This window comes from Callorhinchus milii, unplaced genomic scaffold, assembly GCF_018977255.1.
Source record: "Callorhinchus milii isolate IMCB2004 unplaced genomic scaffold, IMCB_Cmil_1.0 Scaffold1, whole genome shotgun sequence".
Lineage (NCBI taxonomy): Eukaryota > Metazoa > Chordata > Chondrichthyes > Chimaeriformes > Callorhinchidae > Callorhinchus > Callorhinchus milii.
Genome location: NW_024704742.1, coordinates 57,138,280 through 57,164,577, shown reverse-complemented (window position 1 = coordinate 57,164,577; position 26,298 = coordinate 57,138,280). Strand labels below are relative to the sequence as shown.

At 40.3% G+C, this 26,298-nt stretch overlaps 1 protein-coding gene across 1 annotated transcript; it reads right to left on the bottom strand.

Annotated features, from left to right (window-relative positions):
- Positions 1-1,868: 1,868 nt before the first annotated feature.
- si:ch211-197n1.2 (EF-hand calcium-binding domain-containing protein 6) lies at positions 1,869-25,751 on the bottom strand. The gene is made up of 12 exons (XM_007892860.2): positions 25,688-25,751; positions 24,994-25,136; positions 23,979-24,175; positions 23,212-23,319; positions 22,294-22,359; positions 13,819-13,929; positions 8,456-8,579; positions 7,856-7,980; positions 7,432-7,675; positions 6,938-7,110; positions 3,562-3,730; positions 1,869-2,171 (listed from the first exon to the last, which is right to left on the bottom strand). The coding sequence occupies exons 1-12, from the start codon at positions 25,749-25,751 to the stop codon at positions 1,869-1,871; spliced, it is 1,827 nt and encodes a 608-aa protein (XP_007891051.2).
- Positions 25,752-26,298: the final 547 nt, after the last annotated feature.

Sequence of the window (26,298 nt, the reverse complement as noted above, 5' to 3'; positions counted from 1 at the left end):
CCCAAACGCAGTTCTGTGCTTTACCCCGTTTCCTTCTGCCTTTATTCCGCTCCACATTATGCTTCAAATGTCTATGGCCTTCAACGTTTTAGATTGTGCAGGATGTTGGAAAATCCACAAACTCTGTGTTAATTTGGAAGATCTGTTCAAGGATTGCGGGAATTGAACTTCCAAATTAAGATTGAATACAAGAATTTTCCAAATTTCTACATGATCTTGAATTTTAAGACAATGGTCTTAAGGCTGAGTCCATGAGAAACTTCGGGCATCAGAAGTGCTGTGTGTGGTCTTGCAAGGGTCATCGGGTGCGCTGTTAAACTGACAGATTGTGCAAGAGATATCAAAACTGCTACTTATGTCAGACAAATGTTCTCGACAGCACCCTATGGTCAAGTGCCAGCAGAGGTTCTGACAGGTTCTGGACAGTTAAAGGGTACTCACGCAAAGCTAGAAATCTCTATGGAAGATAACTGCTACCCTCCTATTGTGCAATAAAAAGCGCTTACCCCTAAATATTGCGGTAAGACTTGAGAAAAAAAGACATGACAACAAACAACAGAAAAAAAGAGCATTAGTGAGTGTCTGCGCAATATTGCTTTTTACATTGCATTCAAAATCAATACAGCTGGCGAAATCTGGAAACGAGTAAATCGGAGTTTTGGCTTCTGGTTTTGTGACTGTGGAGCTAAATGTTGCATTTCGAGAGAAAAACATTTTTTAAATAGAAAAAGATATGTTTAACGGAAGTAAACCATAGAATTCTATCAATGTATCTTTATTGGAAACCTAAAACGTTGCAAGCAGGAAGTACTACAAGAACTTTCATACAACTAAACATCACTATATCAATAAACTCCTGAAAACATGATCAAATAGACACACGTTATATTTGATAGGCTGTAACTTACTGATGTAGTGGCATGGATCGGTTAACTCAGATCACTTTATATTGGAAAACATGAGAATCTTCCGTCTATGCATTGCCACTACATTTAATGCACTTACAGGTTAACGAAATAACATTATGGACAGAAACTATTTCAAAAAGTCTAATTGGTCAATATTTTATAATTATTATTCCTAAATTTAATAAAAGTGACAAACGAAGAGTTTTCACATCAATTTCAAGATTCAGGTGCTTTTTTATTTCTATTTATCTTATTGTGATCTGCTATTGTGCAAATGTTCCCACAGTAGATGCCCTGATCTTTGACTGTTAGAGCGCTAGGGCTATGAACACCTTGGAAAAGCACCTGGTATTCTGTGCCAAAACACAATACTTTCTCCAGTTTCCTAAAGCATTTGGAGACATTTATTGGGAAATTTGACTGTATACTTGACTGAAAAAATGCCTATTAACCAAGTATGCATTTTCAGAGTGAATGGACTTATCTTTGCACATTCAGTATTAAGCAGATATGAAAGGGGAAGTCACAGGTATAGTACTTTTAACTATGTACATTTAAGAAAATTGATATAAAGGAAACTTCAATGGAAACATTGTTAACTTAATAATAATAATAATAATCCTTGCATTTGATATAGCGCTTTTCATGTCGGGAGGACGTCCCAAAGCGCTTCACAGAACACACTGTAAAGTGAATTGACTGTATATTTGTGGGCGAACGCGGCAGCCAATTGCGCACAGCAATGTCCCACAAACAGTCGTAGATTGAAAACGACCAATTTATTATTGTTTTGGTTTTGGAGGGATTATTATTAGGCGTGTGGAGTAAGGAAACTTGCCCCAGGTTTCGCCCTGCCTGGAACTGAACTCAGGTCTCTCGCTTGCAAAGCGAGTGCTCTAACCACTGAGCTACAGGACTCCAATAACTTGGTGTTATTGCTTTTATTCAGTGGCGTGTTGACTACATTAGTTGTTCATGTGGTTTTCCAACCACGTGAGACAAATTGATTAATTCTGGTAAGGGCTGGTTGGCTTTCTGTTTGATTTGTTTCTTTTTGTAGGTCTCTTCCAGGAATTTTCTGTAGTCGATTTTGCCTTCTAGGTTTTCATCGAATTTCGACATTATCTGGTAAACTTCTTCCTCATTCAGAAGGAAATTGCACAGTTTGAGAACGGCTCGGAACTCCGGCAGGGACAAGTAGCCACTACTTTTACTGTCTAACTTCTTAAAGGCTCTGCGTAACGGTTTCCACTCACCCTTCAGCTGTAGGACATAAGGGAAAACTGAAGTTTGATTCAAGGTAAAACCATTGGATAGCTACACGCACTTTAGCACTGCATTGGTCGTGCCCAATAGACATTCCTATAGACATCAGACTAAGTTGCAATAACATTCCAGGACATGCCAGGCCTCAATCACATGTGCTACCCACCAACTCTGCACTACTCCACAACCATTGTCTATTGCGCACTGTAACCCAATGACTTGACATTGCTGAGGTCCTCTGATCACACCCCACTGCGAGTTCATGCTCTGCTAACTGAATCCCTGGCCCCTATCCTTTGCACTCTCTGCACCTATTTCCTTACCAATGGGACCTCGGCACTCTGGGAAGATGGACAATGATGTCTTGTCAAGTACACACTAAGGAGGAATCATTATTCCTTCAACTTTAGGAGACGAAGACATTATGACCAAATTGCACTGTCTCTCATTACTTTCTCAGGAGCAAGGGCTGAGTTTTGCAATCGTTTTATGCATACCATAAGCGTGAAGAAGTGCATACAGTTACTTGTATGCGTAAAACGGTTGCAAAACTTCAGTCCTTGCTCCTGAGAAAGTAATGAGAGACAGTGCCAAATGAAAAAAAAATCCCCAAAGAACATTTTAAAATACATACTTGTTCTTTGTTTCTTTTTTTAAATGTGTTTACAAATGTGTTTTATTCTTGTTTTTCTTTTCATCTGTTTCCCCCATCCCAAATGAAGTTTGGCAATCTTTTTTTAATTTATGATGCATTCTGCCTTCCCCCACCTCCACAACATTGCCGAGTTCCGCCACTGTCTCACATTGCAGGCTGCCGAAACCCTCATACACACATTCATAACATCCAGACTTGACTATGCAAACTCCGTGCTTATCGGCCTCCCAACTCCTTCCTCCATAGACTACAGATCATCCAGAACTCTGCAGCCCGTGTCTTCTTCTGCACCAGGCATCCTATCCTTGCCCGACTCCTTATCACACATAGAATACAGTTCTAGATACTGGTCCTCACCTTCAAAGCCCTCCATACTTTGCTGCCCCCTACCTCTGCGACCACCTAAACACCCCTACCATTCTGCCCACTCCCTCTGCTCAGTGGGCTCCAGCCTGCTTCACGTCACCCACCTCACCATTAGCGGGTGGGACTTCTGCCTCTGCCCCCACCCTCTGGAACTCCATCCCGGAGTCTCTCTGCCCGCCCCCTCCCTTGCCTCCTTCAAGACCAGTCTCAAGATCTTCCTCCTTCACCCTGCTTCCCCTCTCCTGCCCTCCACCATCCCCAATCTTTTTGAATTAAATGTGCAATTTGATTTGGTCATGTATGAAAAATGTAATTATCTGATGCAGTTGTTATCATGAAGGCAACTCTGCCTCTGCTCCAGGTTACCTGGCGTCGGAGCCTTGCTGTCACAGTGTGCAGTCCTGTCTTCTGACATCCAGGCTGTTGTATGGTCAACTCTGCCTGAGGATGTTGCATCACCGCTAGCATGTTGCTCCCCTCTCGCCATAATTGTCTGCGCATTGCAAATGGCTTCAAGAACTCAATATAAGAAACCCTGACAACGAAATTAAGAAACAAAAAATCACACTAAGTAGAACTTTTTCATACTAAACATATTGTCCATACTTTACATTTGATATAAAGTTATTTTCATAAAGTTTATATCAGTATTTAAATACTGTATTTAAACCCCAAATAAATAATGTAATTAATTATTACTGTAATTCACTGGAATTTTGACAACAATATTCAATTTCAAGCAACCTCCATGATAATGAGATTGTACTGATTAAACTGCACCTTATTAGAGAGAACAACGGTCCTACTTTCCTTACAATTGTAATTTATAACGCTGGAGATTATTTTGTTTTGCATTTGTTTGTGATAATCAGTTTGGGGTCCTAGCTCACAAAGATCTCAATATTCCTCACCTTCAATCTTCAGCACAACTTCAAACAATATCAATTTACAGTTGTATACTGTAGTGCCTTTCAGTTTAGTATGGCATCTTAGAGGGTTTCACGGAAATGCCTGGGAGTTAGAGCTGAGGAAGACCTGAGGGGCGTGGGGGATAGTGCGTAAAACTCGGTTGAAGAGATAAATTTTAAAGCTGATTTTGAAGGTCAGGAGGAAGATCACAAGGCCAAAGGACTACAGTATAAAGTTCCAGAGAATGGGAAAGAATGATTAAAACCTCACCCACAGGTGGGGGAAGGGAAGCAGGCCAGTGTTTGCATGTGAGGGGAGGAGGAGTCTCAGATGGTATGGCCACAGGACTTTGCAGGGGTAGGATGGGGTGAGACATTGGAAGTAAAAAAGCGCATGTGCACGGATCCATCAACTGAGTTCAGTCACTTTGTTAATTAAAAGCGCGGAGTCTAAGGGGAAAGCAGTCTTGTGCTGCGCCACTGAACAAACTAACAGCAGTAAAAGTGGTAATTGAGCTTCCATTGTAATTCAAGATCCTTTTGAGGATTGGGATTAATTTTCTTTTTAATAAATCATTTTTCGAAGTATTGAATTTGAAATAATTTCACTGTCCTTTTTTATACCAATTGTAGATTATTTGTTCTTTTGCCCCACTATATATTATATATAACTATGATCATATATACTGTATATATTTCAACTGTCATGTTTGTCACAAAACCTACTTTATAGTACATCCTGTAAAACACGTTGAGTCATCCCCCAAAGTGAAAAGTGCTATCCCAAATATTATTATTATTATTATTACATACCCTTCTGTGCAGTGTGATTCCCTCCTGGTTCAAAAAAAACTTTTTTGTGGCACTTGCATTCAAATAATTTCTGAGATTTTAATTTGAAGTTGGCGTAAAGGATATAATTAGTTGAATCATTATTCAAGGAGAAGACTAAAGCATTTAGAAATACCTAATGGGAAGGGTTAGTGTTTGGGAGAACTGTAATGAGTATCATAGACCGGACAAACAATGTCATAATTACCACAGTAGTCTGCCAGACCTTCGTATTTAGTGTTTATCTTGAATCAAGTTTCCTGAGGTATCTCAGGATTCCTGAGATCCAAATATATCCAAATGTACTTAAATATTACCACCCATACTTATCTTTAAACAAAGACAATGCTTACAGAATATAAATTATTTAGAAGAATAAAGGAATAACAGCAGATAATCCAATGTACCAAATGTAACAATAATACTGTGCATGATTTCAAAGCAGGTGGAATCAGGTGGTGTGAAACAGAAACAGCAAACCTGAGTTCCATTGGCAAAGATTTAGAGAAAGATGACAATTTGGAAATATTTTCATTTCCGAGACTTTTAAGAGCCCTGTCAGGAACCCCAAGTGAAACATCCTCTTTCTGTTAAACCATAAGATGATTACAGAGAAACATAGAAACACAGAAACAGGAGTAGGCCATTCAGCCACCTTGAGCATGTTCCACCATTCTAAAAGATTTGTACTTCAAGTCCAATTACCCAACCTTACCCTGTAACCATTAATACCCTGACCTCACAAATATCTATCCATTAAGGTATATTAGTGGAGTCCTGTAGCTCAGTGGTTAGAGCACTCGCTTTGCAAGTGAGAGACCTGAGTTCAATTCCAGGCAGGTCAGGGCGAAACCTTGGGAAAGTTTCCTTACTCCACACGCCTAATAATAATCCCTCCAAAACNAAAAAAAACAATAAAATTGGTCATTTTCAATCTACGACTGTTTGTGGGACATTGCTGTGCGCAATTGGCTGCCGCGTTCGCCCACAAATATACAGTCAATTCACTTTACAGTGTGTTCTGTGAAGCGCTTTGGGACGTCCTCCCGACGTGAAAAGCGCTATATCAAATGCAAGGATTATTATTATTATTATTATATTAAGATATATTCAGAATATCTCTCAAAAATGAGTTGTTTTCAGTGTATAAAGAATATTTCTCCAGAAATCCGCACCTACACCATTATGCGTATTACCTTATGCCTTAATTAAAATAACAACAACAATAAATTACATTTGTATAGCGCCTTTCATGTCGGGAAGATGTCCCAAGGTACTAGAAATAACAAAATACACAGTCAATTCACTTTACAATATATTCTGCTTCTGCACTTTGGGACATCCCAATGATGCAGTAAAGCACTATATCAAATGCAAGGATTATTATTGTTAAATCAGATCTGAAAAAATAATAATGTCAAGAAATCTTACACAATTCAAAAGACAATTTGCAATTTCTCCTGGTTGCTATCCAGCAGGTATACTCTTACTAATTCCAGAAGGGGGCGCTGCCTAAAGACTGGCATATTATACCTGGAAATGTCTGGTAAACTGGAATAAATGTGGAGTAAATAAATAAATCATACATTTTGGTTTTGAAAAAAACTCCTGTTCACATCCCACTGCACTCCTGCAGGTGAGTTTCTGTGCAGTGCAGTCAATGACGTGAAAAGCGCTATATCAAATGCAAGGATTATTATTATTATTATTATTAATGTTCCCAAGCCTGTTCCCAAGTAAGCTTCTGTGGGTTGCAGTTCGCCTTCTATTCCCAACGCTTGAATCTCAGTGTTGGTCATGTGTTACATGTTGACATCACTGTCACTCTGCAGCAGTGAGGCCTTACTTAACCTTGTCAGAATTTTCAATGCAATGTTTAATTTCCTGGGTAACTAAAAAAAATCCATGCAGAAGACTAAGCATTCCAGTGCCTGTGTTTTTCTCTCCCCAGAACTACACGACCCAATTCAGTTACCAGAGAAAAGTGAAGCATTTGACCTTACCGACCATCTCCATTGATTTCGAATTTCTTTGCCAGTACTTCACACTCGTATTCATTTAACTGCACACAGAGCTCTGTCAAAATATCTTTAAACTCTTCTTTGCTGACAAAGCCCGTGTGGTAGGGGTCAAGCTCCTGAAACTCTTTCCTAAGATCGTCCCACAAGTAGTCAACCTGGAAGTTGTAAAAGTCAAATCAACAATGTCAAATTAGCTGAGCACACCCGCAATATAATAATAATAATAATAATCCTTGCATTTGATATAGCGCTTTTCACGTCGGGAGGACGTCCCAAAGCGCTTCACAGAACACACTGTAAAGTGAATTGACTGTATATCTGTGGGCGAACGCGGCAGCCAATTGCGCACAACAATATCCCACAAACAGTCGTAGATTGAAAATGACCAATTTATTATTGTTTTTTGTTTTTTTTATAGAACCGAGTAGGGCGCAGCTGAGAAGTCTAACCAAGTTGTAAATCAGGATGACCCTCACTTTTGCACGGACGCTGTCCACGATTATATCGGACGCACAGTTGAGGTTTTTCGAGCACATTCTCAAGTCGCTGTCGCCTTTCCTGGGTGGACTGGTCTTGGCATTGGGATAACACGCAGATTTAGGAGAGAAGCCGAAATGCCTCACGAACTCGAGGAAATCCAAGGTTTTATCCTGATTCGTGATCAGTGTTTCCCACAGTCTGCGGATCTCACCGCGAGTTATTTCTGGCCAAACGTGACAGCTGGTAGAGGAAAACGAGTTAGCACTTCACAAAAGACAGGATCATTGACATAGAGAACCCAAAAACTGCACATGTAGTTCAGGGTTAGCCACAGGTTGAGTGTTACCATAGTCTAATGTTTCTCTCCAGGCTTGCTCTCCCTCACACCACATCCCTGTCACAGTCAAAGCAGAGATTTACCGTTTCAGAAGCTGGTACATGGTTTCGTGGTTGAGGCGCCGAGAATTAATTTCATCCAATTCTTCAAATCCTTTCTCAACCTCTTGGTATTGGTTATCTAACAGGGTTTTAATAATCCGGAAGAGCTGCACAGAAAGCAGAAGGGCGCATGGCCACACGTGTTTTACACCACGTTCACAACATGGACATTATCTCGAATGCTCCTGAAACATACAACAGCTCAAGGAAGTGTAATGTTAGCAACAAAAGCTTTTTGCTTTCTATCGTGAACGTTGTGAAATTGACGGCTGCTGCATATGTTGACGCGGTTGTATTGTAAATGACCTTACACAGCATCCATCAAGCCGTAACTCTCAGAACATTGTGGATCAATAGCTTTCAGTCATTGCACGAATGTTTAAACAGCCACAGAATTAGGAGTCCAAATGCAACCTTTAAATTTTTTTTAAAAACTAGCCCGTCAAACAGCAAATTAAAGACGCAAATCGAAGATAAATGATTAAGAAATAATAAGAAGAATTTGCTTCTCCCAACGCCGCACAACATAAATTCGTCAGCCAGTGAGATAGTGTTGCATTACAGCCGCCAAACACAGTGTACCTGTCCTGGGCTTCTACTGTATTTACTGTCCTCATCAAACTGGGCTGAGGACTGTTTCTGGTGTAGGACGTGTCGCCTTGAGAGGATTGTTGACTTATCCTCAAAAAGGCTAGAAACTCCCTTCCTGTAACACAAGGAAGCAAGTCATTATTTTACAGGGGAACACAGCCTTCAACCCACAGATACACAATCATTACACTTAACAGCACATCCCGTGGAGCGCTTTGGGATGTGCTCTCGACACGAAAGGGGCGACGGTATGTCAAACGTAAGGATCATTAGAGATCTCAGTGGGATAACTTCCTTATTCAGAAATAAAATCACCACCCGGTTGCGTTTGCTCCCTTGCCTTCACTGACATGCAGTAAAATAAAAATAATTTATATCTGAATCATCAAAGTTCAGAAATTAATATTCCTAAATCAACGATCGATCGATATTAATATACCAATCTTGTGGTTTTCCCCTTTGACGTCGACCAGGACGATTACTGTAGCGCAATTGCTGAATTGTTTTTACAAGAGGATAGAACATATTTAGACATAACCGAGGATATTCACGTACAAATTAATGTGCAATTTTGGAAAGTAAAACAAATCTACGAGATTTGGGATGTGATTGAGATACAAAAACAGACAAAAACATGGAACTTGACATGGCCATTGATGTATTAGTTTGTAAGTAGATGTCGGTGCAGGTTGCAGTTGGGCTGTGGAGGCTACATACAGAATATAACATTTAAGGACTTGTATCCATCCGATTGATATATGATAAAATAGGAATGCTGATCGCAGATAAATGCATAAAATAAGGAGCGAAGAGGTAGAAATCGATTAACGATTAGAACTAATAGTGTAGGTGTACTCCCCGAAGAAACGTTGCAATATCCATGTGGATTGACGAGACCTGACACAAAACGGGCAGGACTGAGAGTTTACATTCAGTAAGTCATTGTAGCCAAAGAGATGGCCTCCAGAGGTCTGATTGGAAATGTAGTAATTTACGCAGCCATTACCTCTCTGATATTCTGATTGTCTGAGCCTATTTACAGGATCATGATCAACCTCTTCAATGTCCATCCCACCTGTGGTGATACTGAAATTAACATGACAGCTATAGAAGGGGGGTGGGGGTGGGGGGGCAATATCACAACATGGTTCTGGGACGATGTATCTGTTCTACACCAAATATTGCGCTTTAACATCCGAGATCTGATTTGAATGGTTTTCATGTTATCGATGGCGTGTCTCCGTGGAGATGTCGAGCCTTAATGCCTAAGTGAGAGTAATTCCAGGCAGACTTTCCGTGTTATAAACGAGTTTTTCTTCAAATTATATTGGACTGTAACCATTCTGTAAATGACTTCGATTCTCCTGAGTCCTCCACATCGATAAATAAATCTGCAAGTTGACAGGGAATGTGGTGCATTTCTTGAACCGTAAAACAGGTTAAATGCATCGACAACCCCAGAAACGAAATGGGCACGAATTGACCATCCTTCTTAACCTTCATTGATGTTTTATTCCGTTCAATATTTCCCAACACTTTTTCGAGTTTTCCTTTTAACCATCTGCCGTGGTCTTCAGTCAAATAGATCCCCAGAACCTCCTTCAACAACAGAGAGCAACACTGTCCTTGACATTTTTTTTGGAGGGGGGAACTCTGATGCAATTTGCTTGGGTAGTCTACCCCGACACACCTTCCAGCCAATTCTAGTAAAAAAAAGCAGCGTTGATGTTAAAGCCCAAGTGCCTTCGTAAAGACGTGCAATGTCAATGCGTGTTAAAGGCTGTCGGGAACGCTTTCACTAACATTACGTTGAAAGAGTTCCGCGCACAGAGGTTATCAGAAAGGCGAGGCACAAGGCGAGGGGCAGCCCCGTTACTGATAGAGTGATAGAGTCACCACACCAAGGCTGAAAAGGAGTGGCAGCCAAACCCGTCCCGCACCTGACAAACTTGACATCGGTCCACCCTACACGTTGCTACCAATCGAAAAAAAAACCAAAAGGCATCACTAAATGAGTTTTTCTTGCGCTTGGCTGAGCGGGGGGGGTCTGCCTTGGAAAGTCGTGAGCTGCAAACGTGGAAGCTTTTGTGTCCGGGTAGTGACAGGCACTTCCCATCTACTTGAACGGGGGGAAAGGGACCATTGGAAGGTCTCCGGGAGAGACGCGGTTACTGGGGACGGGCGACCCCGGGGTCAGACAGAATTAATCAGGCGAAAACCATAGGAAAATTAGCCCGACACCCACTCAGCAAGTCACTGAGGACTTCATCGAAATAATTATGAATGGCCAGACCGCTCCCCCGACACACTGCCACGATTGTGCGGGGCACACGGTGGCCAGCAGTCAAATTATTTATTCACCGTTAATTTATTAATTTTATGTATTTATTTGCGATTGTTACCTCGGTCTCCATTGCAAAGCCAGATTTTTTTTTCTCAAAAAAAAAAGATGCAGGTGTCTCCGAGAGCTGTCAGAAAGACAGCCACGTTTTAGGGGGAGGGAGAGGGTGTGGGGGGGAGGGAGGGGGAGGGAGGAAAGCTGGAATTTTGGGTCCATTTACTCCATTCCCGTCTAAGGGAAGATCAAGATTAGGCTCCAACGCAAGAGAAACCACACGGGTGAAAGAAATCGGTTATGTTATAACCACTTTGAGGGATAAGAAGGAGACACGAGTGCCGTTACTGGTGTTTAGTATTCAGCGACGAAAATAAGGAGACTGTGTTTGAGATGTGACAAGTTAGCAAATGAATGAGTGATAATAGCAACATATGAATAATCCGTGATTAGTTCAAATAGAGACAGCCTTTTGTAACCAACTGCAACAGCAAAGTCCAACGCTACTTTCAAGTTTGCAAAAAAAAAACTTCTCATTTCCAAGTTTCCTTTCAATTTACGATTGACTGAAACAAATCCGATTTGAAATAAAAAGTGACGCACAGACTTTGTTTGTTAACAATTCTCCCCTCAAGTACTGTACTTTGTTTTCTCTCTCTCTCTCACTGTCTGGGTTGTTCTAAGACAACTGCATTTGTTGTTGGTGAAATAAAACATCAGACAGTCTAAATAATTCATTGTTCAGACGGTGCTATTTGCATTCATATGAGATGATGAAATTCATATCTGTCTCTTTCTGGTAACTAAAACGTTGGATTTGGTGGAATAGACTGCAAGGTGGAGGTGTGGGATAACAAGAGGGTGGAAAGAAGTGGCTATTTGATAACTGGGATGGAGATATGTGAAAGTTAAGTGTTGATGGAAGGATCGATAGCCGTGAATCCCTTTCTTGGAGAGAGTGAAGAAATAATAAAGGGTGGAAAATCTCAGCCCATGTTTCTGTCTAAGGATTGCTGACCCAAAGCTCCCAGCCTCAGTGGGGACTCCGTGTAAGACACGACCTCGGGGAAGAAGGGAATAAAACAACTCAGCGTGATTCACCGAGGCTGGTAGTCACACGTCGAAAATTTCAATGTCACACACAGAGAAAACTGAAGAGAGGGAGAGATAGAGAGACAGACAGACAGAGAGAGAGAGAGACAGACAGACAGACAGACAGACAGACAGACAGACAGACAGACAGACAGACAGACAGACAGACAGACAGACAGACAGACAGACAGACAGACAGACAGACACAGAGAGAGAAAACGACAGACACAGAGAGAGAGAAAAAGAAAGAAAGAAGGAAAGAAAGAAACAGAAACCCCCCAATCTTTGGCCAGTGTTAAGCCGGCCACCATCCGAGTAACGACGTGGATGTTAGAGATGGGATGAATGGAAAACATTGGCAGGGATCGGGGTTTGTGGATGAATGTGGAAATGTAGAATGGTTTGTTTCTTTTTGCTCTGTTTGAGTTGATTGTTGTTTCTGTCTGTTTTTTTTTCTTGAATCGATTTAGGGGGACAGGGAAGTCAGTGTGGGCGGCTCTGAAGAAGCCCCTCTCTACAGCTGCGGCTCACAGGATTAAGCAGCTTCATCCACAAGGCAACATTACACAAGTAGCCTTTGAACAAAAGTCATGGATACTATTAATGATATGGTAATCCTTAATCGAGCTACCTCCCAGTAGTGATTATCCTGACATGGGAAGAATATCTAAGTCCTGGAAGCAGCCCACGACAACACTGTGCTATTGTTAACTCCCAAACCTGTCCAGTTACTAACTTTTTCCAACCTTTCTAAGTCACATTTTCCTCCTTATTTAATATTTAAAAAAACCCGAAAGAAAACAGCGCACAGACTCTCAATCGCTTCGGAATTTCTCCTTGCGGTTTTCCCACACACGTTTGGATATCCTCTCAGTGTGGGTTTGGTGCCAGGTCTTTAACTGGATGCTTTTACATATTAAAAAAAAAGACCACACAAAGGCACATTCTAAGGCTTCTGGGCGATGATTTAATTCTGGAAGAAGGATTTTACATTTATGTACTGCTCATGTTGTATATAGATCGTATTCTCGCCTGAAGTTAACAATCTATAGTCCCAGTAAAGCGAAACATGATATTTTAGAAGATTGAATGTGCAGATTTCAAAGTGTATGTCTATATAAATATATATATATATATTGAAGCTTGCACATATATGTTTCCATGCAAGAAAATGTCTTAGATTTAATCAGCGAAGAAAAACAATTATTCGGTCTAAATTTGACATTGTCGATACAATTGTTGTTCTGATTTGTGAGGATTAATGCAGTAAAATGTTAACAGTCAGCTTACATAATTGTCTTGTCACAAGCATTTGCACAATTTAAAAGTGCTGCACTAAATGTAATGTCTGTGGTTCAATTTAATTTAAATGATGTGTTCCTTCAATTACGCTTCAATCATGTTTTTTTTTCTAAAACACCTGTTTCTGGTGACATTTTAAAGGCACGAATAACATTCATCATAATTGTGTGGGTGGATATGAATAATAATATTGCAATAGTGCCATGAGTATAATTAACTTCACATAACTTCAGTTAACATGTTAACTTGTCACCATCCACATCAGAATTCAAGGATTCTTGAATGGGATGAAATAAAATAATTGGTCACGCAATTGTAAAAATAATAGCAAAATATTATTCTTTAGGAATGATTAGAATCAAATTGCTTATTAAAAGCACAAAGATTGACTGATTTAATTCTTCATGTACAGTAGACTAAAATATCCCATCAAATTGTAAAACTAAGGGGACAACTGATATCTATACATAGAAAGGATGAAGAGGAGGCACCATTAATTCCTCAGATTTCAGATGTGTCAAATTAAAGAACAGGAGGTATTTAAATGCAGGGCATATATAAACGTTTACTCTGTGTTTGTAAGGGATTCCCCAAGAAAGGAAAAGCAATTAGAAATAAGTCATACCTAGAGTCAAATATAGCCATGAATTGGGGATACCGGACATTTCCGTCTTCATCAAGAGGGATTCTGTCAATGAGCAGCTCAAACTCTTCATCGGTAATCTCCACACCAAACCTGCAGAAAAAGAGAGAAAAAAGCAGCAGTCAAAGAGCAAGTTCACTTTCAGGTCAGCACTACCCACAAAACCCTCGGCATATGGCAGACGTTAACTTTTTGTTGCAGAATCTGTCTTCAAGATCAAGAGCACCACATGAATATCAGAGGTTAATCAGGGTTTTGATGGCTCCAGATCTCAAAAAGAAAGAAATTCTACCAAGGAATCCATCCGTAAGTATAGCACATCTGATGGCTGGAGATCCAATGCTTTAGAGCCAAACAAATCAGAATGGTTTGTGGCTTATGAAGTTATTCATTGCAGTTTAAACACTCTTACTAACTTAAACAAGTGAACTATGAAAAGGCATCCAAAAAGGATATTGTCAGCATGTTAAAACTTGGGAAAGTAGCAGAGGCTATTTGAAGAGCAATTCAATAATATGGAGAAGGGAGATTTTTACCCCATATGTTCAAATATGGGGTAAGTTCACAAGAATTTTAACACAGCAAAATATTGTGACTGCAACCACAGATTGGAAGAAAGAAAACTACCATCAAGAATAACACCATGAACAAAAATATAGCGCCACTAAATTTATGAACAGTTTTTAATTAAGCAGATCAAAACCTCAAAATTCTGTCCAATTACTAATTACTAATTACTACATTTCAGTTTCCCCTCGTAGATAGAATTTCAAACCACTTTGATCGGTACCAGTTTTCACTTTAAAATGTGCCTTTATAATTGTGTAATTTTTTTACAGATACATTTACTGAGAAACTAGTATACGTTTGCTTTCATTCCATGAATGAAGAACTCCCTTAATAATGGATAAACTTAGCTGTAAAATGAGAAATGCTAAAAATCTGAAATAAAAGGAAACCAGTAAACGGTTGGAAATGACAGTACGAAAATTAGCAACTGAAGGAATCATAGAATGTTACAGCTGAAAAACAGAATATTTGGCCCATTAGGTCTACTCTGTTGAAGAGAAAGAAAAGAAGTCTAAAATTTCAAGTGTGAACTTTCATCAACAATGGAATGAGTGGATGGAAGAGACCCTTTTATATAGGTTAGGTTAGACATGATCAAGAAAACAATGACTTTAGGAAGAAATGAAACTATTACATCCATTGGTTATACTTGCAGAAGCACCTAATGTGCAATTAACAGATTGTGACATGCTGAACAGATCATCAATGTGCTCTATCTGATATGAAAGTAATATCAACCAGAATTAGATGCGCATTCAGTAGTTAAACAATGTATAAGAAAGACAAAGGGTGAGTAAGACAACAGAAGGCCAATAAGAGATACCAGGAGAAAAAGATAAGAGATTGAGGAGCCAACTCATGTATCAAGTTTTTAAAGTCAATTTTCAACCCAGCATGGGAAAGAGTGTCCAAGATGAATATAGGCTCGTAAACACTGCATTGAGCTTGCTTAGATCATAGTATAAACAACAACAAAATTACATTTGTATAGCGCCTTTCACATTGGGCATCCCAAGGTGCTGGACAATCAGTGTTTCGTATCCGAGATGGGGGTTGGGATTGGGGAGGTTGGAGGGAAGGGAGAAAGGAGGGGGATCGAAGGCACGGGCGAAGAGGAGGATCTTGAGATGGTTCTTGAAGGATGCAAGGGAAGGGGTGAGGAGGAGGGATTGCGGATGGAATTCCAGAGGGTGGGGGCAGAGTGGCCGAAGGCCCACCCACCAATGGTGGGGAGAGTGAGGCAGGGGACATGTAGCAGGCCGGAGCCCTCTGAGCAGAGGGAGTGCGCAGGTTGGTAGGGGGTTGGGAGGTTGCAAAGGTAGGGGAGAGCAAGGCCATGGAGGGTTTTGAAGGTGAGGACCAGGATCTTGAATTGTATCCTCTGTGTGATGGGAAAGCCAGTGGAGTCGGGTGAGGATGGGGGTGATAGGGTGATAGGAAGGTAAGTATAGAAGGGAGAGACTGAGAATGGAAGGGAGTTGAAATCAAGTTGAAGCTACAGTAAGGTGAGGAACACACAGTACCCAAGGATAGAACAGCGGTGTTTAGGAAACTTGTCATAGAATTTGTGGTTGATCTCATTGTGGGCAGAAAATTTGGTGTACCAGACTGAAGAAGGAAACATATAGATTAGTGGATTTGAGACCATAGACAGTTATGAGGTAAGAAAGATAATGAAAGTTCCAAGGAATGCACATCAAAAGAATCAAGTAAAATACAGGTGACTCGCTTTACAGTGATCTTTAACTTTTGTACTAGATGAATAATTTGGAATATCAGGCTGGCTCTCCTATAAAATGGCACTTTCAGCCATTCTGCTCCCACTCTCTGGAACTCCATCCCAAAGTCTGACTTGCCCTCCATCCCCACATTCAAAGCTCACCTGAAGATATATCTCTTTGACCATGCGTTCAGTCATTTTTCCTTCCTCACCCTCTAGGCACCAACTTGGGTACCCAGCCAGCAGAGTAAAGTGTTTTGAATCATCCACCCAATGTAAAAGATGCTATATAAATATAAGTTGTACTGTACTCTATAATGAAATCTTGACAGACACAAATGAGACATAACTGGAATGTGAGGGATAGAAAAAGCCAAGTCTGCAGTCACAATCGGGTCAAAAAATGGGGATCACAAAGTAGCTCAATCAAGTGACAATTCATCATGTGTGAACCTAGACAGTCAGCACTTATAGGATATGTTACCGTAAATAGGTGGGGGGATCACAATCACAACTGATTCCAATCCTGTCCTCATTATAGTCCGAACATCCACACCTTCCCCCACCCTCCTCTGCTCTCCCAAACACAGCTCAGGCTCCCAGTCAGCCGTGTTTGGAAACATTATTAAGTCACAGACAGACTTGTGGCTTCTGGATAAACACTGCTGAGAGGAAAGTAAATGATTGGAATGGAAGAGGAATTGGAACTTCCTGAAGTCAACAATGTAGGAGATTTGAGAAATCCCTTTGAATCAGAAGGGAAAGTGAGACCAAGACAGTTAAAAGCCAAAGGAGGACTAAGGGAGAAAACATAAAAAGTAGGTGTTTGAGAGCAGAGAACTTGAAGAAACTGTGTCTTCAAACAATTGAAAAGAAAGAGATTTCATGATTCCATCAAAATGCATGGATTCTTAGAACAGTCCAGCAACTAGGAAGTGGCACAGGCATAGCCCGACAGTGAGGAGCCCCCTGACAGGGTAGTTAGGTAGTTAAACAAGCTCACATCATGTAGTTAAGATACACGGAAGGCTGGAGTAATGAGTGATTGTCTCCACCTTGTAAATTGCATCGAATTTGAATGTGGCCATTTACTGGTAGTTTCAGAAGACAAGTTATTTGACCATGTCTCCTTTATGCTGTGTTTACCTAAACCCTACCAGCCTTGTTAATCTTCCAACCAGTAGCTCTGAATACAACAACAACAACAACAAGATTCCATTTGTAGAGCGCCTTTCACGTCGGGAGGACGTCCCAAGGCGCTGGACAGTTGGGTCAGGACCCGAGCAGGGGGGAAATGGTCAGGGTGAGGGGAGGGAAGGGAGGGAGCGAGGAGGGGGTAGAGAGTTGAGAGGGGAGCCGAAGGCTGAAAGAGAAAGTTCTTGAGACCGGCCTTGAAGGAGGAAAGGGAGGAGGCAAGGCAAAGGCACTGGGGGATAGAGTTCCAGAGCCTAGGGGCTGAGAGACTGAAGGCCCGGCCACCGATGGTAGGGTGGTTGGGGCAGGTGATGTGGAGCAGACCGGAGCCAGAGGAACAGAGGGTATGGGCAGGTAGGTAGGGGGATAGTAGGTCAGAGAGGTAGGAGGGAGCGAGGCCGTGAATGGCCTTGTAGGTGAGGATGAGGATCTTGAATTTGAATAGTAGACAATTCTTTGAAAAACAATACACACATTGGGGGACAGGGGGCGGCAATAAATATTTATTGCACTTAAGAATACCATATTGAAAGATCTCTTAAAGACTGAATGTTTCATCCAATTCCATTACTAGGAAATACAGAAAGAAAAATATTAACACTAGATAGACCTGACAAGTATAAATATATTTTGAAGTCTATTTCTCTTAAAATGGAAATAAAATTTGAAAGATTTTTTGCACATTTTTTTATATAACAATATTAATAATCCTTGCATTTGATATAGCATCTTATCACATTGTCGAGACATCCCAAAATGCTTTTCTAACAGCCTGGTCTGACCAGCAATACCCTGGAGTCCTATGGACCTGCTCAGCTCAGAAACTTCAATTTAATAGTTAAGAGTGAGAGTGATTGTCCTAACCTAGCATTATTTCATTTCCTAAAATGATTCTGGCCATTTATTGAATCATGTTTATGCCTCTGTTTATTTGTTTAACATCTATGGAATTGAGTATGTCTTGTGTAGCGTAGGCATTTGGAGTACAATGGTTTTAATGGGTTCAGGATACACTGTAAAGTGGTGTGACTTGCGGGTGAATTGTTTGCCAATTAACGATAAAGAGTAAATGAACCCATTAAAACCATTGTGCCTCACATGCCTGTACGGTGGGAAGTCACTTTAGGTAATTTTATTATTGATATGTTTTAGGTTTTAGTGAACAGATTATTCAAAACTTTGATTTGTTCAAGACTTTGCTAAAAAGACTGTGATGTACTGTACACCATCGCTTCCTCAATGCTGCTTGGAGCCATTCCACCTGCAGCCTGCTGCTCCCCTCTCACATTGCCGAAGGCTGCCAATTTTGAGTGCTATTGTTGGAAGCGACCATCTGCCCATGAGAGTTGGGAAAAGTGCCATTGTTTGAGCATGAGGCAATGCTACTGGAGCAATTGAGGGGAAAATAATAATTTCAAACAACATTTGCCAGATCAGCAAAAGTTTAGGGAGATCCCAGAGGAAAGTCAATATCCCCTGTTCGTTGATCATCAAAGAGATAGTGGGGTACATTCAAAGTGGTTCCACAAGTCCAACATTATGTCAGGTTAAGGAGCGGTGACTGGAATCTCGACATAGAAATTAGCCAACAAAAATTGCCACCTATATTTTCAAGGTTTACTAAAAAATATGACCCACTGTCCGATGGCTTAATAAGTTCTAGTTTTCTGAGTGCAGTACATTTCTTATTAACAGTAACTAAGGTGTTGCTCCATCAGGCATATCTCTTCTCAGGGCCAGTAATGTAAGTGTGGGATGTAACACTTTGTGCCAAGAGATGTCTAGGCAGACAAAGATCTGATATGAGGCACGATACCAACTGCACGCAGAACTAACCTTTATCTAAGGCAGATATTTATTGCTGAAGGCAGAAATTAATAATAATCATAAATAATCATTATATTTGATATAGCATCTTTCTTGTTGGAGACCCACTCACAGAGCTTCACAGGATATACTGTGAACTTATTGCAGTGTATTTTGTAGGTGAATGCCTACAAAAATTGCCAAATGTTTTACTTAAAGATATAGGTTCTCCATCTTTCCTGCTGTGCAAAACTCCATTTTGGTTTTTTCTACAGTTCCCAGTAGCATGCTTATGCCCATATGTATCAGTCAGAAATCAGCCGTGGTTTTAAAACAGTCTAAAATTATGGAATTCAAAGAGGAAAATAACAGTGGTCTGAACTTCATCCATTAATAAATTTTGCCCGCAAAATACACAGTCAACATTCTGTGAAGCCCTGTGAGACGTCTTAATAATGTGATAAGGTACTATATCAAATGTGTGTTATTATTATAGGTTCCAACTAAATTTTTGGTTATTGATGATGTGAAAAATGTTTACTCCACAAAAAGGCCAATGGTACTTCACTAGGATTTTAAGACATGTTGCCTTATTTTACTCTCCATCATTAATTCTACAAATGTTAAGACAAATTCCAGGCCAAAATTTCATTAGTGTTTTAAATTGAACAAGCCTGGAAATAACTGTACTTTTAAACTGATAGACTAGGTTGTGTACTTAGGTAAGAAAGGGAGATCAACATTAAAACATTAAGTTCTACCAAATGACACAGAAAGATACAACAAAACCCAGAGATTTACAAATGTGTCTGCACTCTCCGTTGCTCAGTGTCCAACTCCATTCTTATAAAGTGCTCCAAGATATTACCCTACATGAAGGACAATATACAAATGCAAGTTGTTGTTACAGAGACTTAATTAAGATAAAAGACTGGAAGTCAGTAGATGTGTGGAGCCTTGTGCGGCAGAGAAACTGGCTGCAGAGTTCATAATCAGTTGTAGCTTTTGGAAAGTGTAGCTTGAGAGGTTTATGAGAGAGATTGGGGTGAGGTTTGTTTGGCAAGCTTTAGCGCTGTTTGTCTAGCAAGGGCTTGCCAAACAAAACCTTTGGCTTGCAGGGTTAGCAGGAGCTGTGTGGGAGGATTCCCTGCCCCCAGTGACTGGTCTGCCTTTCTAGGTTCCTGCTGATGAGCCAGGATGGCTGTGCTGTCATCAGCGGTGCCCTGGAATTCTACGGACCCACCAGCTCAGAAACCAGACTAATGACATTACCACCAAGGGCTGGCTCGATTTCCATATTCCTTTACTTTATATTCCATATTATACCTAAAATAAATGCTTTAAATGGATGTGGGGAGGCAGAGGGTGCTATTCTTCTTTACTGACATAGAATTGGGTCAAATTCTTCCCCTGAGCACCAATTCCCTGCACTATGATGTAACAAAACACAGGCGTGCAAATTTGAGTCATTAGTCCTAGCTGGACTGTTGTAAGGAAGCATTGAATGCAGTTCTCCTTACAGAGAGAGCCAGTAGTAGAGGTGGAGCATTTCCAGGATGCCCTCAGGCATCTGCTTCCGGCTGCTTATCGAGTGGTATTGGCAGAGGCTTGAGTGCAGGCTGGCTGCTCACACGTTTAAACAAGGAAGCCATGTGATGCAAACAATAAACACAAGGAGTTGGGGAGTACAATCAAATAAATATACGAATATTTTAACCTAAGGCAAGTTTCCTTACTCCACATTCCAGTTTACCTAGCAATAAGTAGGAACCCGTTTGTTAGCCGATTGCGGGATCGCTTTCCCAGAGTAATAACCAAAAAATTTGATCACTCAATACACAACAGTTTGTGGGACATTGCTGTGCACAATTGGCTACCATGTTTTGCCCTCAAAATATACAGTCAATTCACTTTACAGTATATTTTGTGAAGTGCTTTGAGACGTCTCAATGTCATGATAAGGTGCTATATCAAATGCAATAATTAATATTACTAATATTTTGTAAATAGGCTGAACAGTCAAGTGGTTAATCACAGATGACTTTGAATACAAAATATTGACCATCTTCTTATCACATACAGATTTTGGTCGGTCATTAACTCTCTAGGGTGAGTCTTTTAGTGGAAGGCTGCTCTAGGGCTCTGAGCAGGCAGACAGTTCACGAGAATGTACTGATATGTCGGTATCCTCATCTACCTTTCAAACTGAATTCTTTAAGAGAGTTTGGCTGCCTCTCAGAACCATGAATCCCTTATGTCGCTTTGTAAGTAAGAAAGTGCTAATCTGCCACCTAGTGGGAACATTGAGATAACAATGCAAGTTGTACTAATGTACAGATGCATGCAATTTATGTTTTTTAGTACAAAGGTGAAAAACACCATTCTGCGCTACAATTCCCCACAAAAATATACACTTTAGAGTATATTCTGTGAAGCGCTTTGAGACATCTCAATGACGTGATCAGGCGATATATCAAACATAAGTATTATATTTATTATTATTATTTATTCTATCCAAGGTAGTTACCAAAGTATATGATGTGATTGACTTGTGCTACATTTTTGCAAATGCAAGGATTATTATTAATTTAGAACAAAAAAACTTTAGTGCTGAGTAAGTACTTACGGATGTGCCCCAAAACAGTAGGTTTTAAGATCAGACTTACGCATCATTTATGGATTGTATAGAGGAACCTTTCAACTATGTACATAAAGAACATTGACTGAAACTTTACTCTTTGAAGTACATGAATCTCCTGTTTTATCCAGGCACTTTCAATGCAGTCCTGCTCTGATTATTTTACTTTGTAACCCATCCATTATTTCATTTTGTTTCGTAACCTATTCCTTATGAGGTTTATTGCTTACCTCCTGGTCCGCCTCTCTACCAGCTGCTCTTCACGCTGTCTCTCACGAGGTTGTATGAGACACGAGGCTATGTGGAGAGTGATGGAAAGAGAGGCAGAGCAGAGGTATGAATCCTGTCTCCCTCTCTTTCATTGCTCATATGAGGCATCGCGGAGACCGACCAGAAGAGAGGTGCAGCGGGATGTCAATCATATCCAGGGGACCTCAAACCTTGGGGCCCTAAGCCATGGTTTACCTGGTTTATTGTTAATCCAGCCTTGCTCCACCCATTAAAGACATGTTGTAAAATCACTTCCTACCTGCTCTCAATGGCAGCTCGAAATTCCTGTTGGCTGATGACATCTCTATTCAGTTTGTCAATTTTACTGCAATTTATAAAGAAATAACAGTCAGGAAGATTGTTAAAGAGGTTTTCTACTGTCCTCATTTAAAATCATAATGTAGGAGAAAATAAACCGAAGTTCATGTTTATTAAGAGTAACGTTTATTAGTTTATGTGAAAGATTCATCACCGAGTGAATTCTTGATCTGGGCCAGGCTATCATAAGGAGCACCATATAATGATAATCATATAATAATCCTTGCATTTGATATAACACCTTATCACAGAATATACTGTAAAGTGAATTGACCATATGTTTTGTGGCAAAACGCAGCACCCAATTGCGCACAGCATTGTCCAACAAACAGTCATGAATTGAGTGACCAATTTAATATTATTTTTTGGAAGGAAATATTACCTCCGGAAAAATAATCCATCAATTGACTAACAACTGGGTCCTGCTTACTGCTAGGTAAACAGAGGAATGTGGAGTGAGGAAACTTGCCCAACATTGCGCCCTGCTGGGAATCAAACCCAAGTCTCGCTTGTGAGGTGAATGCTTTAAACTCTGAGCTACAGGATCCCACATTGGTTACAGAGGAGCACTGGCTCCCAACTTATATTTGCTAGATATTGGCTTCACTTTGATTGTTTTTATTACATTAAGATAGTATCCCATAAACCAACTCTGTAATGCCATTTAACAGGCTCCTCATTCCATCCGGGTACCGCAAATCTAATATGCACCAGAGGGCGGGTTCAGGGCCAAGCACTGTGATGGAGTTTCTGGGGGAGGGGAAATTGACAAATTTCTATTTGTAAATAGATTTATGTTGTTGAAAAGGTTAAAACCTAATTTGTTTTCTAAAAGGACTTAAATCACTTTAGTACTTACTGAAATGTGGCTAAAAGTGAAAGGAAATCTGATTGAAACAGCCTTGTCAACTTTGCTTCAATTGCAGTCACTGTAGTGCATAAACTGGGACTTCCTTCTTGGTTGAATCTTAAAAAGAAAAACATATTTAAAAAAAACAATGGTACATTCAACGATCGTGCAGCAATAACATATACCTAGAGTATCAGGAAAACAGGAGGGGAGAAAAAAATGAATAGACCTACAGGCAGGAAAGACTCCAATACATCCAATTGACTGTCGAGGTTTGTGTTTAGTATTAAAAGTGAAGACAGTTTCATTGGAAGAGCTATAAATAGTAAATGAATGACTATCCCAAGTTTGGGGGGTTTTGTTAAAATAAAATAATGCAATTTCTATGCAACACAGTGGCACAAAAACAGAACTCAAGCACTCCCTAAATAGAAAGAATCCCAGAGGGATAGTCATTCAGAACTGCTCTTGCCTTCCTCAGTCGCAGGCTATAATGCAGCATCAGCAGAGGTTCACGAGGAATTCTGTGGTTTGGGCTAAAAGATCCCAATTGTCCATGCTATAATAAGTCTCCAACAAGGAGAAAGTAATGAGAAACAAAACCACAATGAACTGATTCAACACTAACTGAGCAGTTTCGAAGGGAACATATATTGTTAAGTAAGAACCTGGAAAATATTTACACATTATGGGGCAGTGAAACAAAGACTGCAGCATAACTCTACTGGGATCATGTAAAACATATCCCACATTGCTGAGAAAGGGAATTCACTAACCTGTGTTTAGGATTGGATATAATTTTATGTGGCATCCCATTCTCACTTCGGTCCTGGAAGATTTTGAGGAAATTGGTGTATTCAATGCCACATTTGCTATTCTGAAGATTGCACCGTGCTAAGAAAAGGTTGAAATGCTCAGATTTTAGGTGCAGGTCAAATTTCTCCAGCACAGATAGGAAGTCTTGAGGCATCACCTACCAATTCAAGGCAGCAAAAAGCAATTGGCCATTTACAACAAAAATATGCCAGAATTTTTTTTAAAAAACTTTAAATATAATAAAATTCAATGCAAGAGATTTGATTGAGGCAAAGTTCAATTCGATTTCTGGAAGTGCTTTTACAATGCTTGCTAACAATAACAACAACAACAACAAGATTCCATTTATAAAGCGCCTTTCACGTCAGGAGGACGTCCCAAGGCGCTGCACAGTTGGGTCATGACCCGAGCAGGGGGGAAATGGTCAGGGGGGTGAGGGAAGGGAGGGAGCGAGGAGGGGGAAATGGTCAGGGTAAGGGGAGGGAAGGGAGCGAGCGAGGAGGGGGAAGAGAGTCGAGAGGGGAGCTGAAGGCTCGGTCAAAGAGAATGTTAAAATATCGTTAACGTTAAAATATCTTTCAACGTAACACTCTGCAATATTTCATACTTCACATATGGTCTCCTCATTAATAAAAAAGTGCATAAGATATCAAAAATGCATTGAATGCAGTAATACAATTACAACAACGATATCAGTTTACAATTAAATTGTATCTTTCACTTTGGAAGAATGTTCTCAAGTACTTTACAAAGACTGAGCAGGAGCCCAAGTTAGGAGGAAGCTCAGGGGGTGGAGGGAAAGTACAATCAAAGAAATAGGTCTTCAGGTGGGATTTGAAAGCAGAAAAAGTAGAAGGGAGATGTGAGAGAGATTTCAGAGGGAGGGCAAAGTGTGCCTGAAGATTTGCTTGCCAATAGTGGGCTTTTAGTCTTCTTGAATAAGGGAGCTAAGAAGAATATGACAAACGTAATTACTTTGCCTGTTTGCTCCAAGTCGTACTTTTCAAACTCTTCTTTCATGAGTTTATATCCTTCCCTGAATTTATTTTTCAGCCATTTTTCAATATTGAGAGAAGTTCCCCTTTCATGCTCTGCTTTGCTCAGGATCCTCGAAGGCCCTGGGGAGAGCAATGCACTTTATAAGAAATTCACAGAAAGCTCAGTTTGAGGGAAACTATAAAATCATTTTCATAGGTTTGAAGGACAGGCAACTCAGTAATGCCCCCACTGTTAATGAATGACTTCACTAATAGCATCTGTGTCCTATGAATCTGCGTTAACTGGAAGCAAGTTACATGTCAACAATCACCTCCCCTTTGTCCAGCTCGGTATCAAGTTCTGCCACTGTTGAGCACTCTGAGACGCTACCCACATAAAGAGCACTACAAAAATGCAGTTGTTGTTGCCTGCATTGGCAGTATCAGTCCATATTAAAATGCTTGTATGGTGGTCCATTTACACCTGATGAAGAAAGGAGAATAAGCCGTACCAAAGTTATTAATAGCACAAATGGTCACTTGTCACTCCAAAAATCCTCAAATCACAGTACCACTGGACCTCTTCATATACTCTTCATATGAAAATGCACATTATAAATGAATAACATTCAATTTATTTTTTAGTTTAATGGAATTATAGTATTTCTTTGGAAGGTAAAATTGGCACATACTTGCTGAATCCTTCAAACTCATTTGCTCCCGTGACTTTCTGTCACTATTTGCACTGTTTGCCATTCCGAGTTTTCTCATCAGTACATCTCCTTTTATAAAACCAAGACCGTCAGTGTCATACCTGTTTCAAGGCAATAACAAGATGCAGGAATGAGTGAAATACCTTGGAAATGATTGCAAGTTCAGAGTCAGACTCTGACTCTCTTAAAGTCACTAATATGAGAGAAAAATCTGCTTTGCTCTGGTATGTTGTCAAGTCATTACCTTGGAGCCAGCTTAAATTAACTCGCCTCCTCACCCCTTGGAATATACTCACTAGTATTAATTTTCAATCCTAACATATGTGAATCCAGAAGAGATCAAAGAGGATGACCCCCAGTATTATAGAAATGAACTCGCTTTGAAAACAAGACCAAAGAGCATCTTTAAGGTTGAAGAGCCCAAGGGATTTCTCAATAATGTCTTTCAAATTGGGAGGATGTTTCACAGCTTTTGCCAAAGACTGAGCATTTGAGGAGAATTGGGGGAAGGGACGATGGCCCAAAGAGTATGGTCGAAGAGAAAAATCTTAGTGCAGGGAGGGAGTGGACAAGGTGGAGGGAGGATGGAG

Coding starts and splice junctions, on each gene's coding strand:
- si:ch211-197n1.2 (XM_007892860.2), bottom strand. CDS start 25,751: ATGGCAAACAGTGCAAATAGTGACAGAAAGTCACGGGAGCAAATGAGT. Junction 24,176..24,993: donor ACTTGGAGCAAACAGGCAAA/GTAATTACGTTT, acceptor TTGAATTGGTAG/GTGATGCCTCAAGACTTCCT. Junction 22,360..23,211: donor TCACTTTTAGCCACATTTCA/GTAAGTACTAAA, acceptor TATAAATTGCAG/TAAAATTGACAAACTGAATA.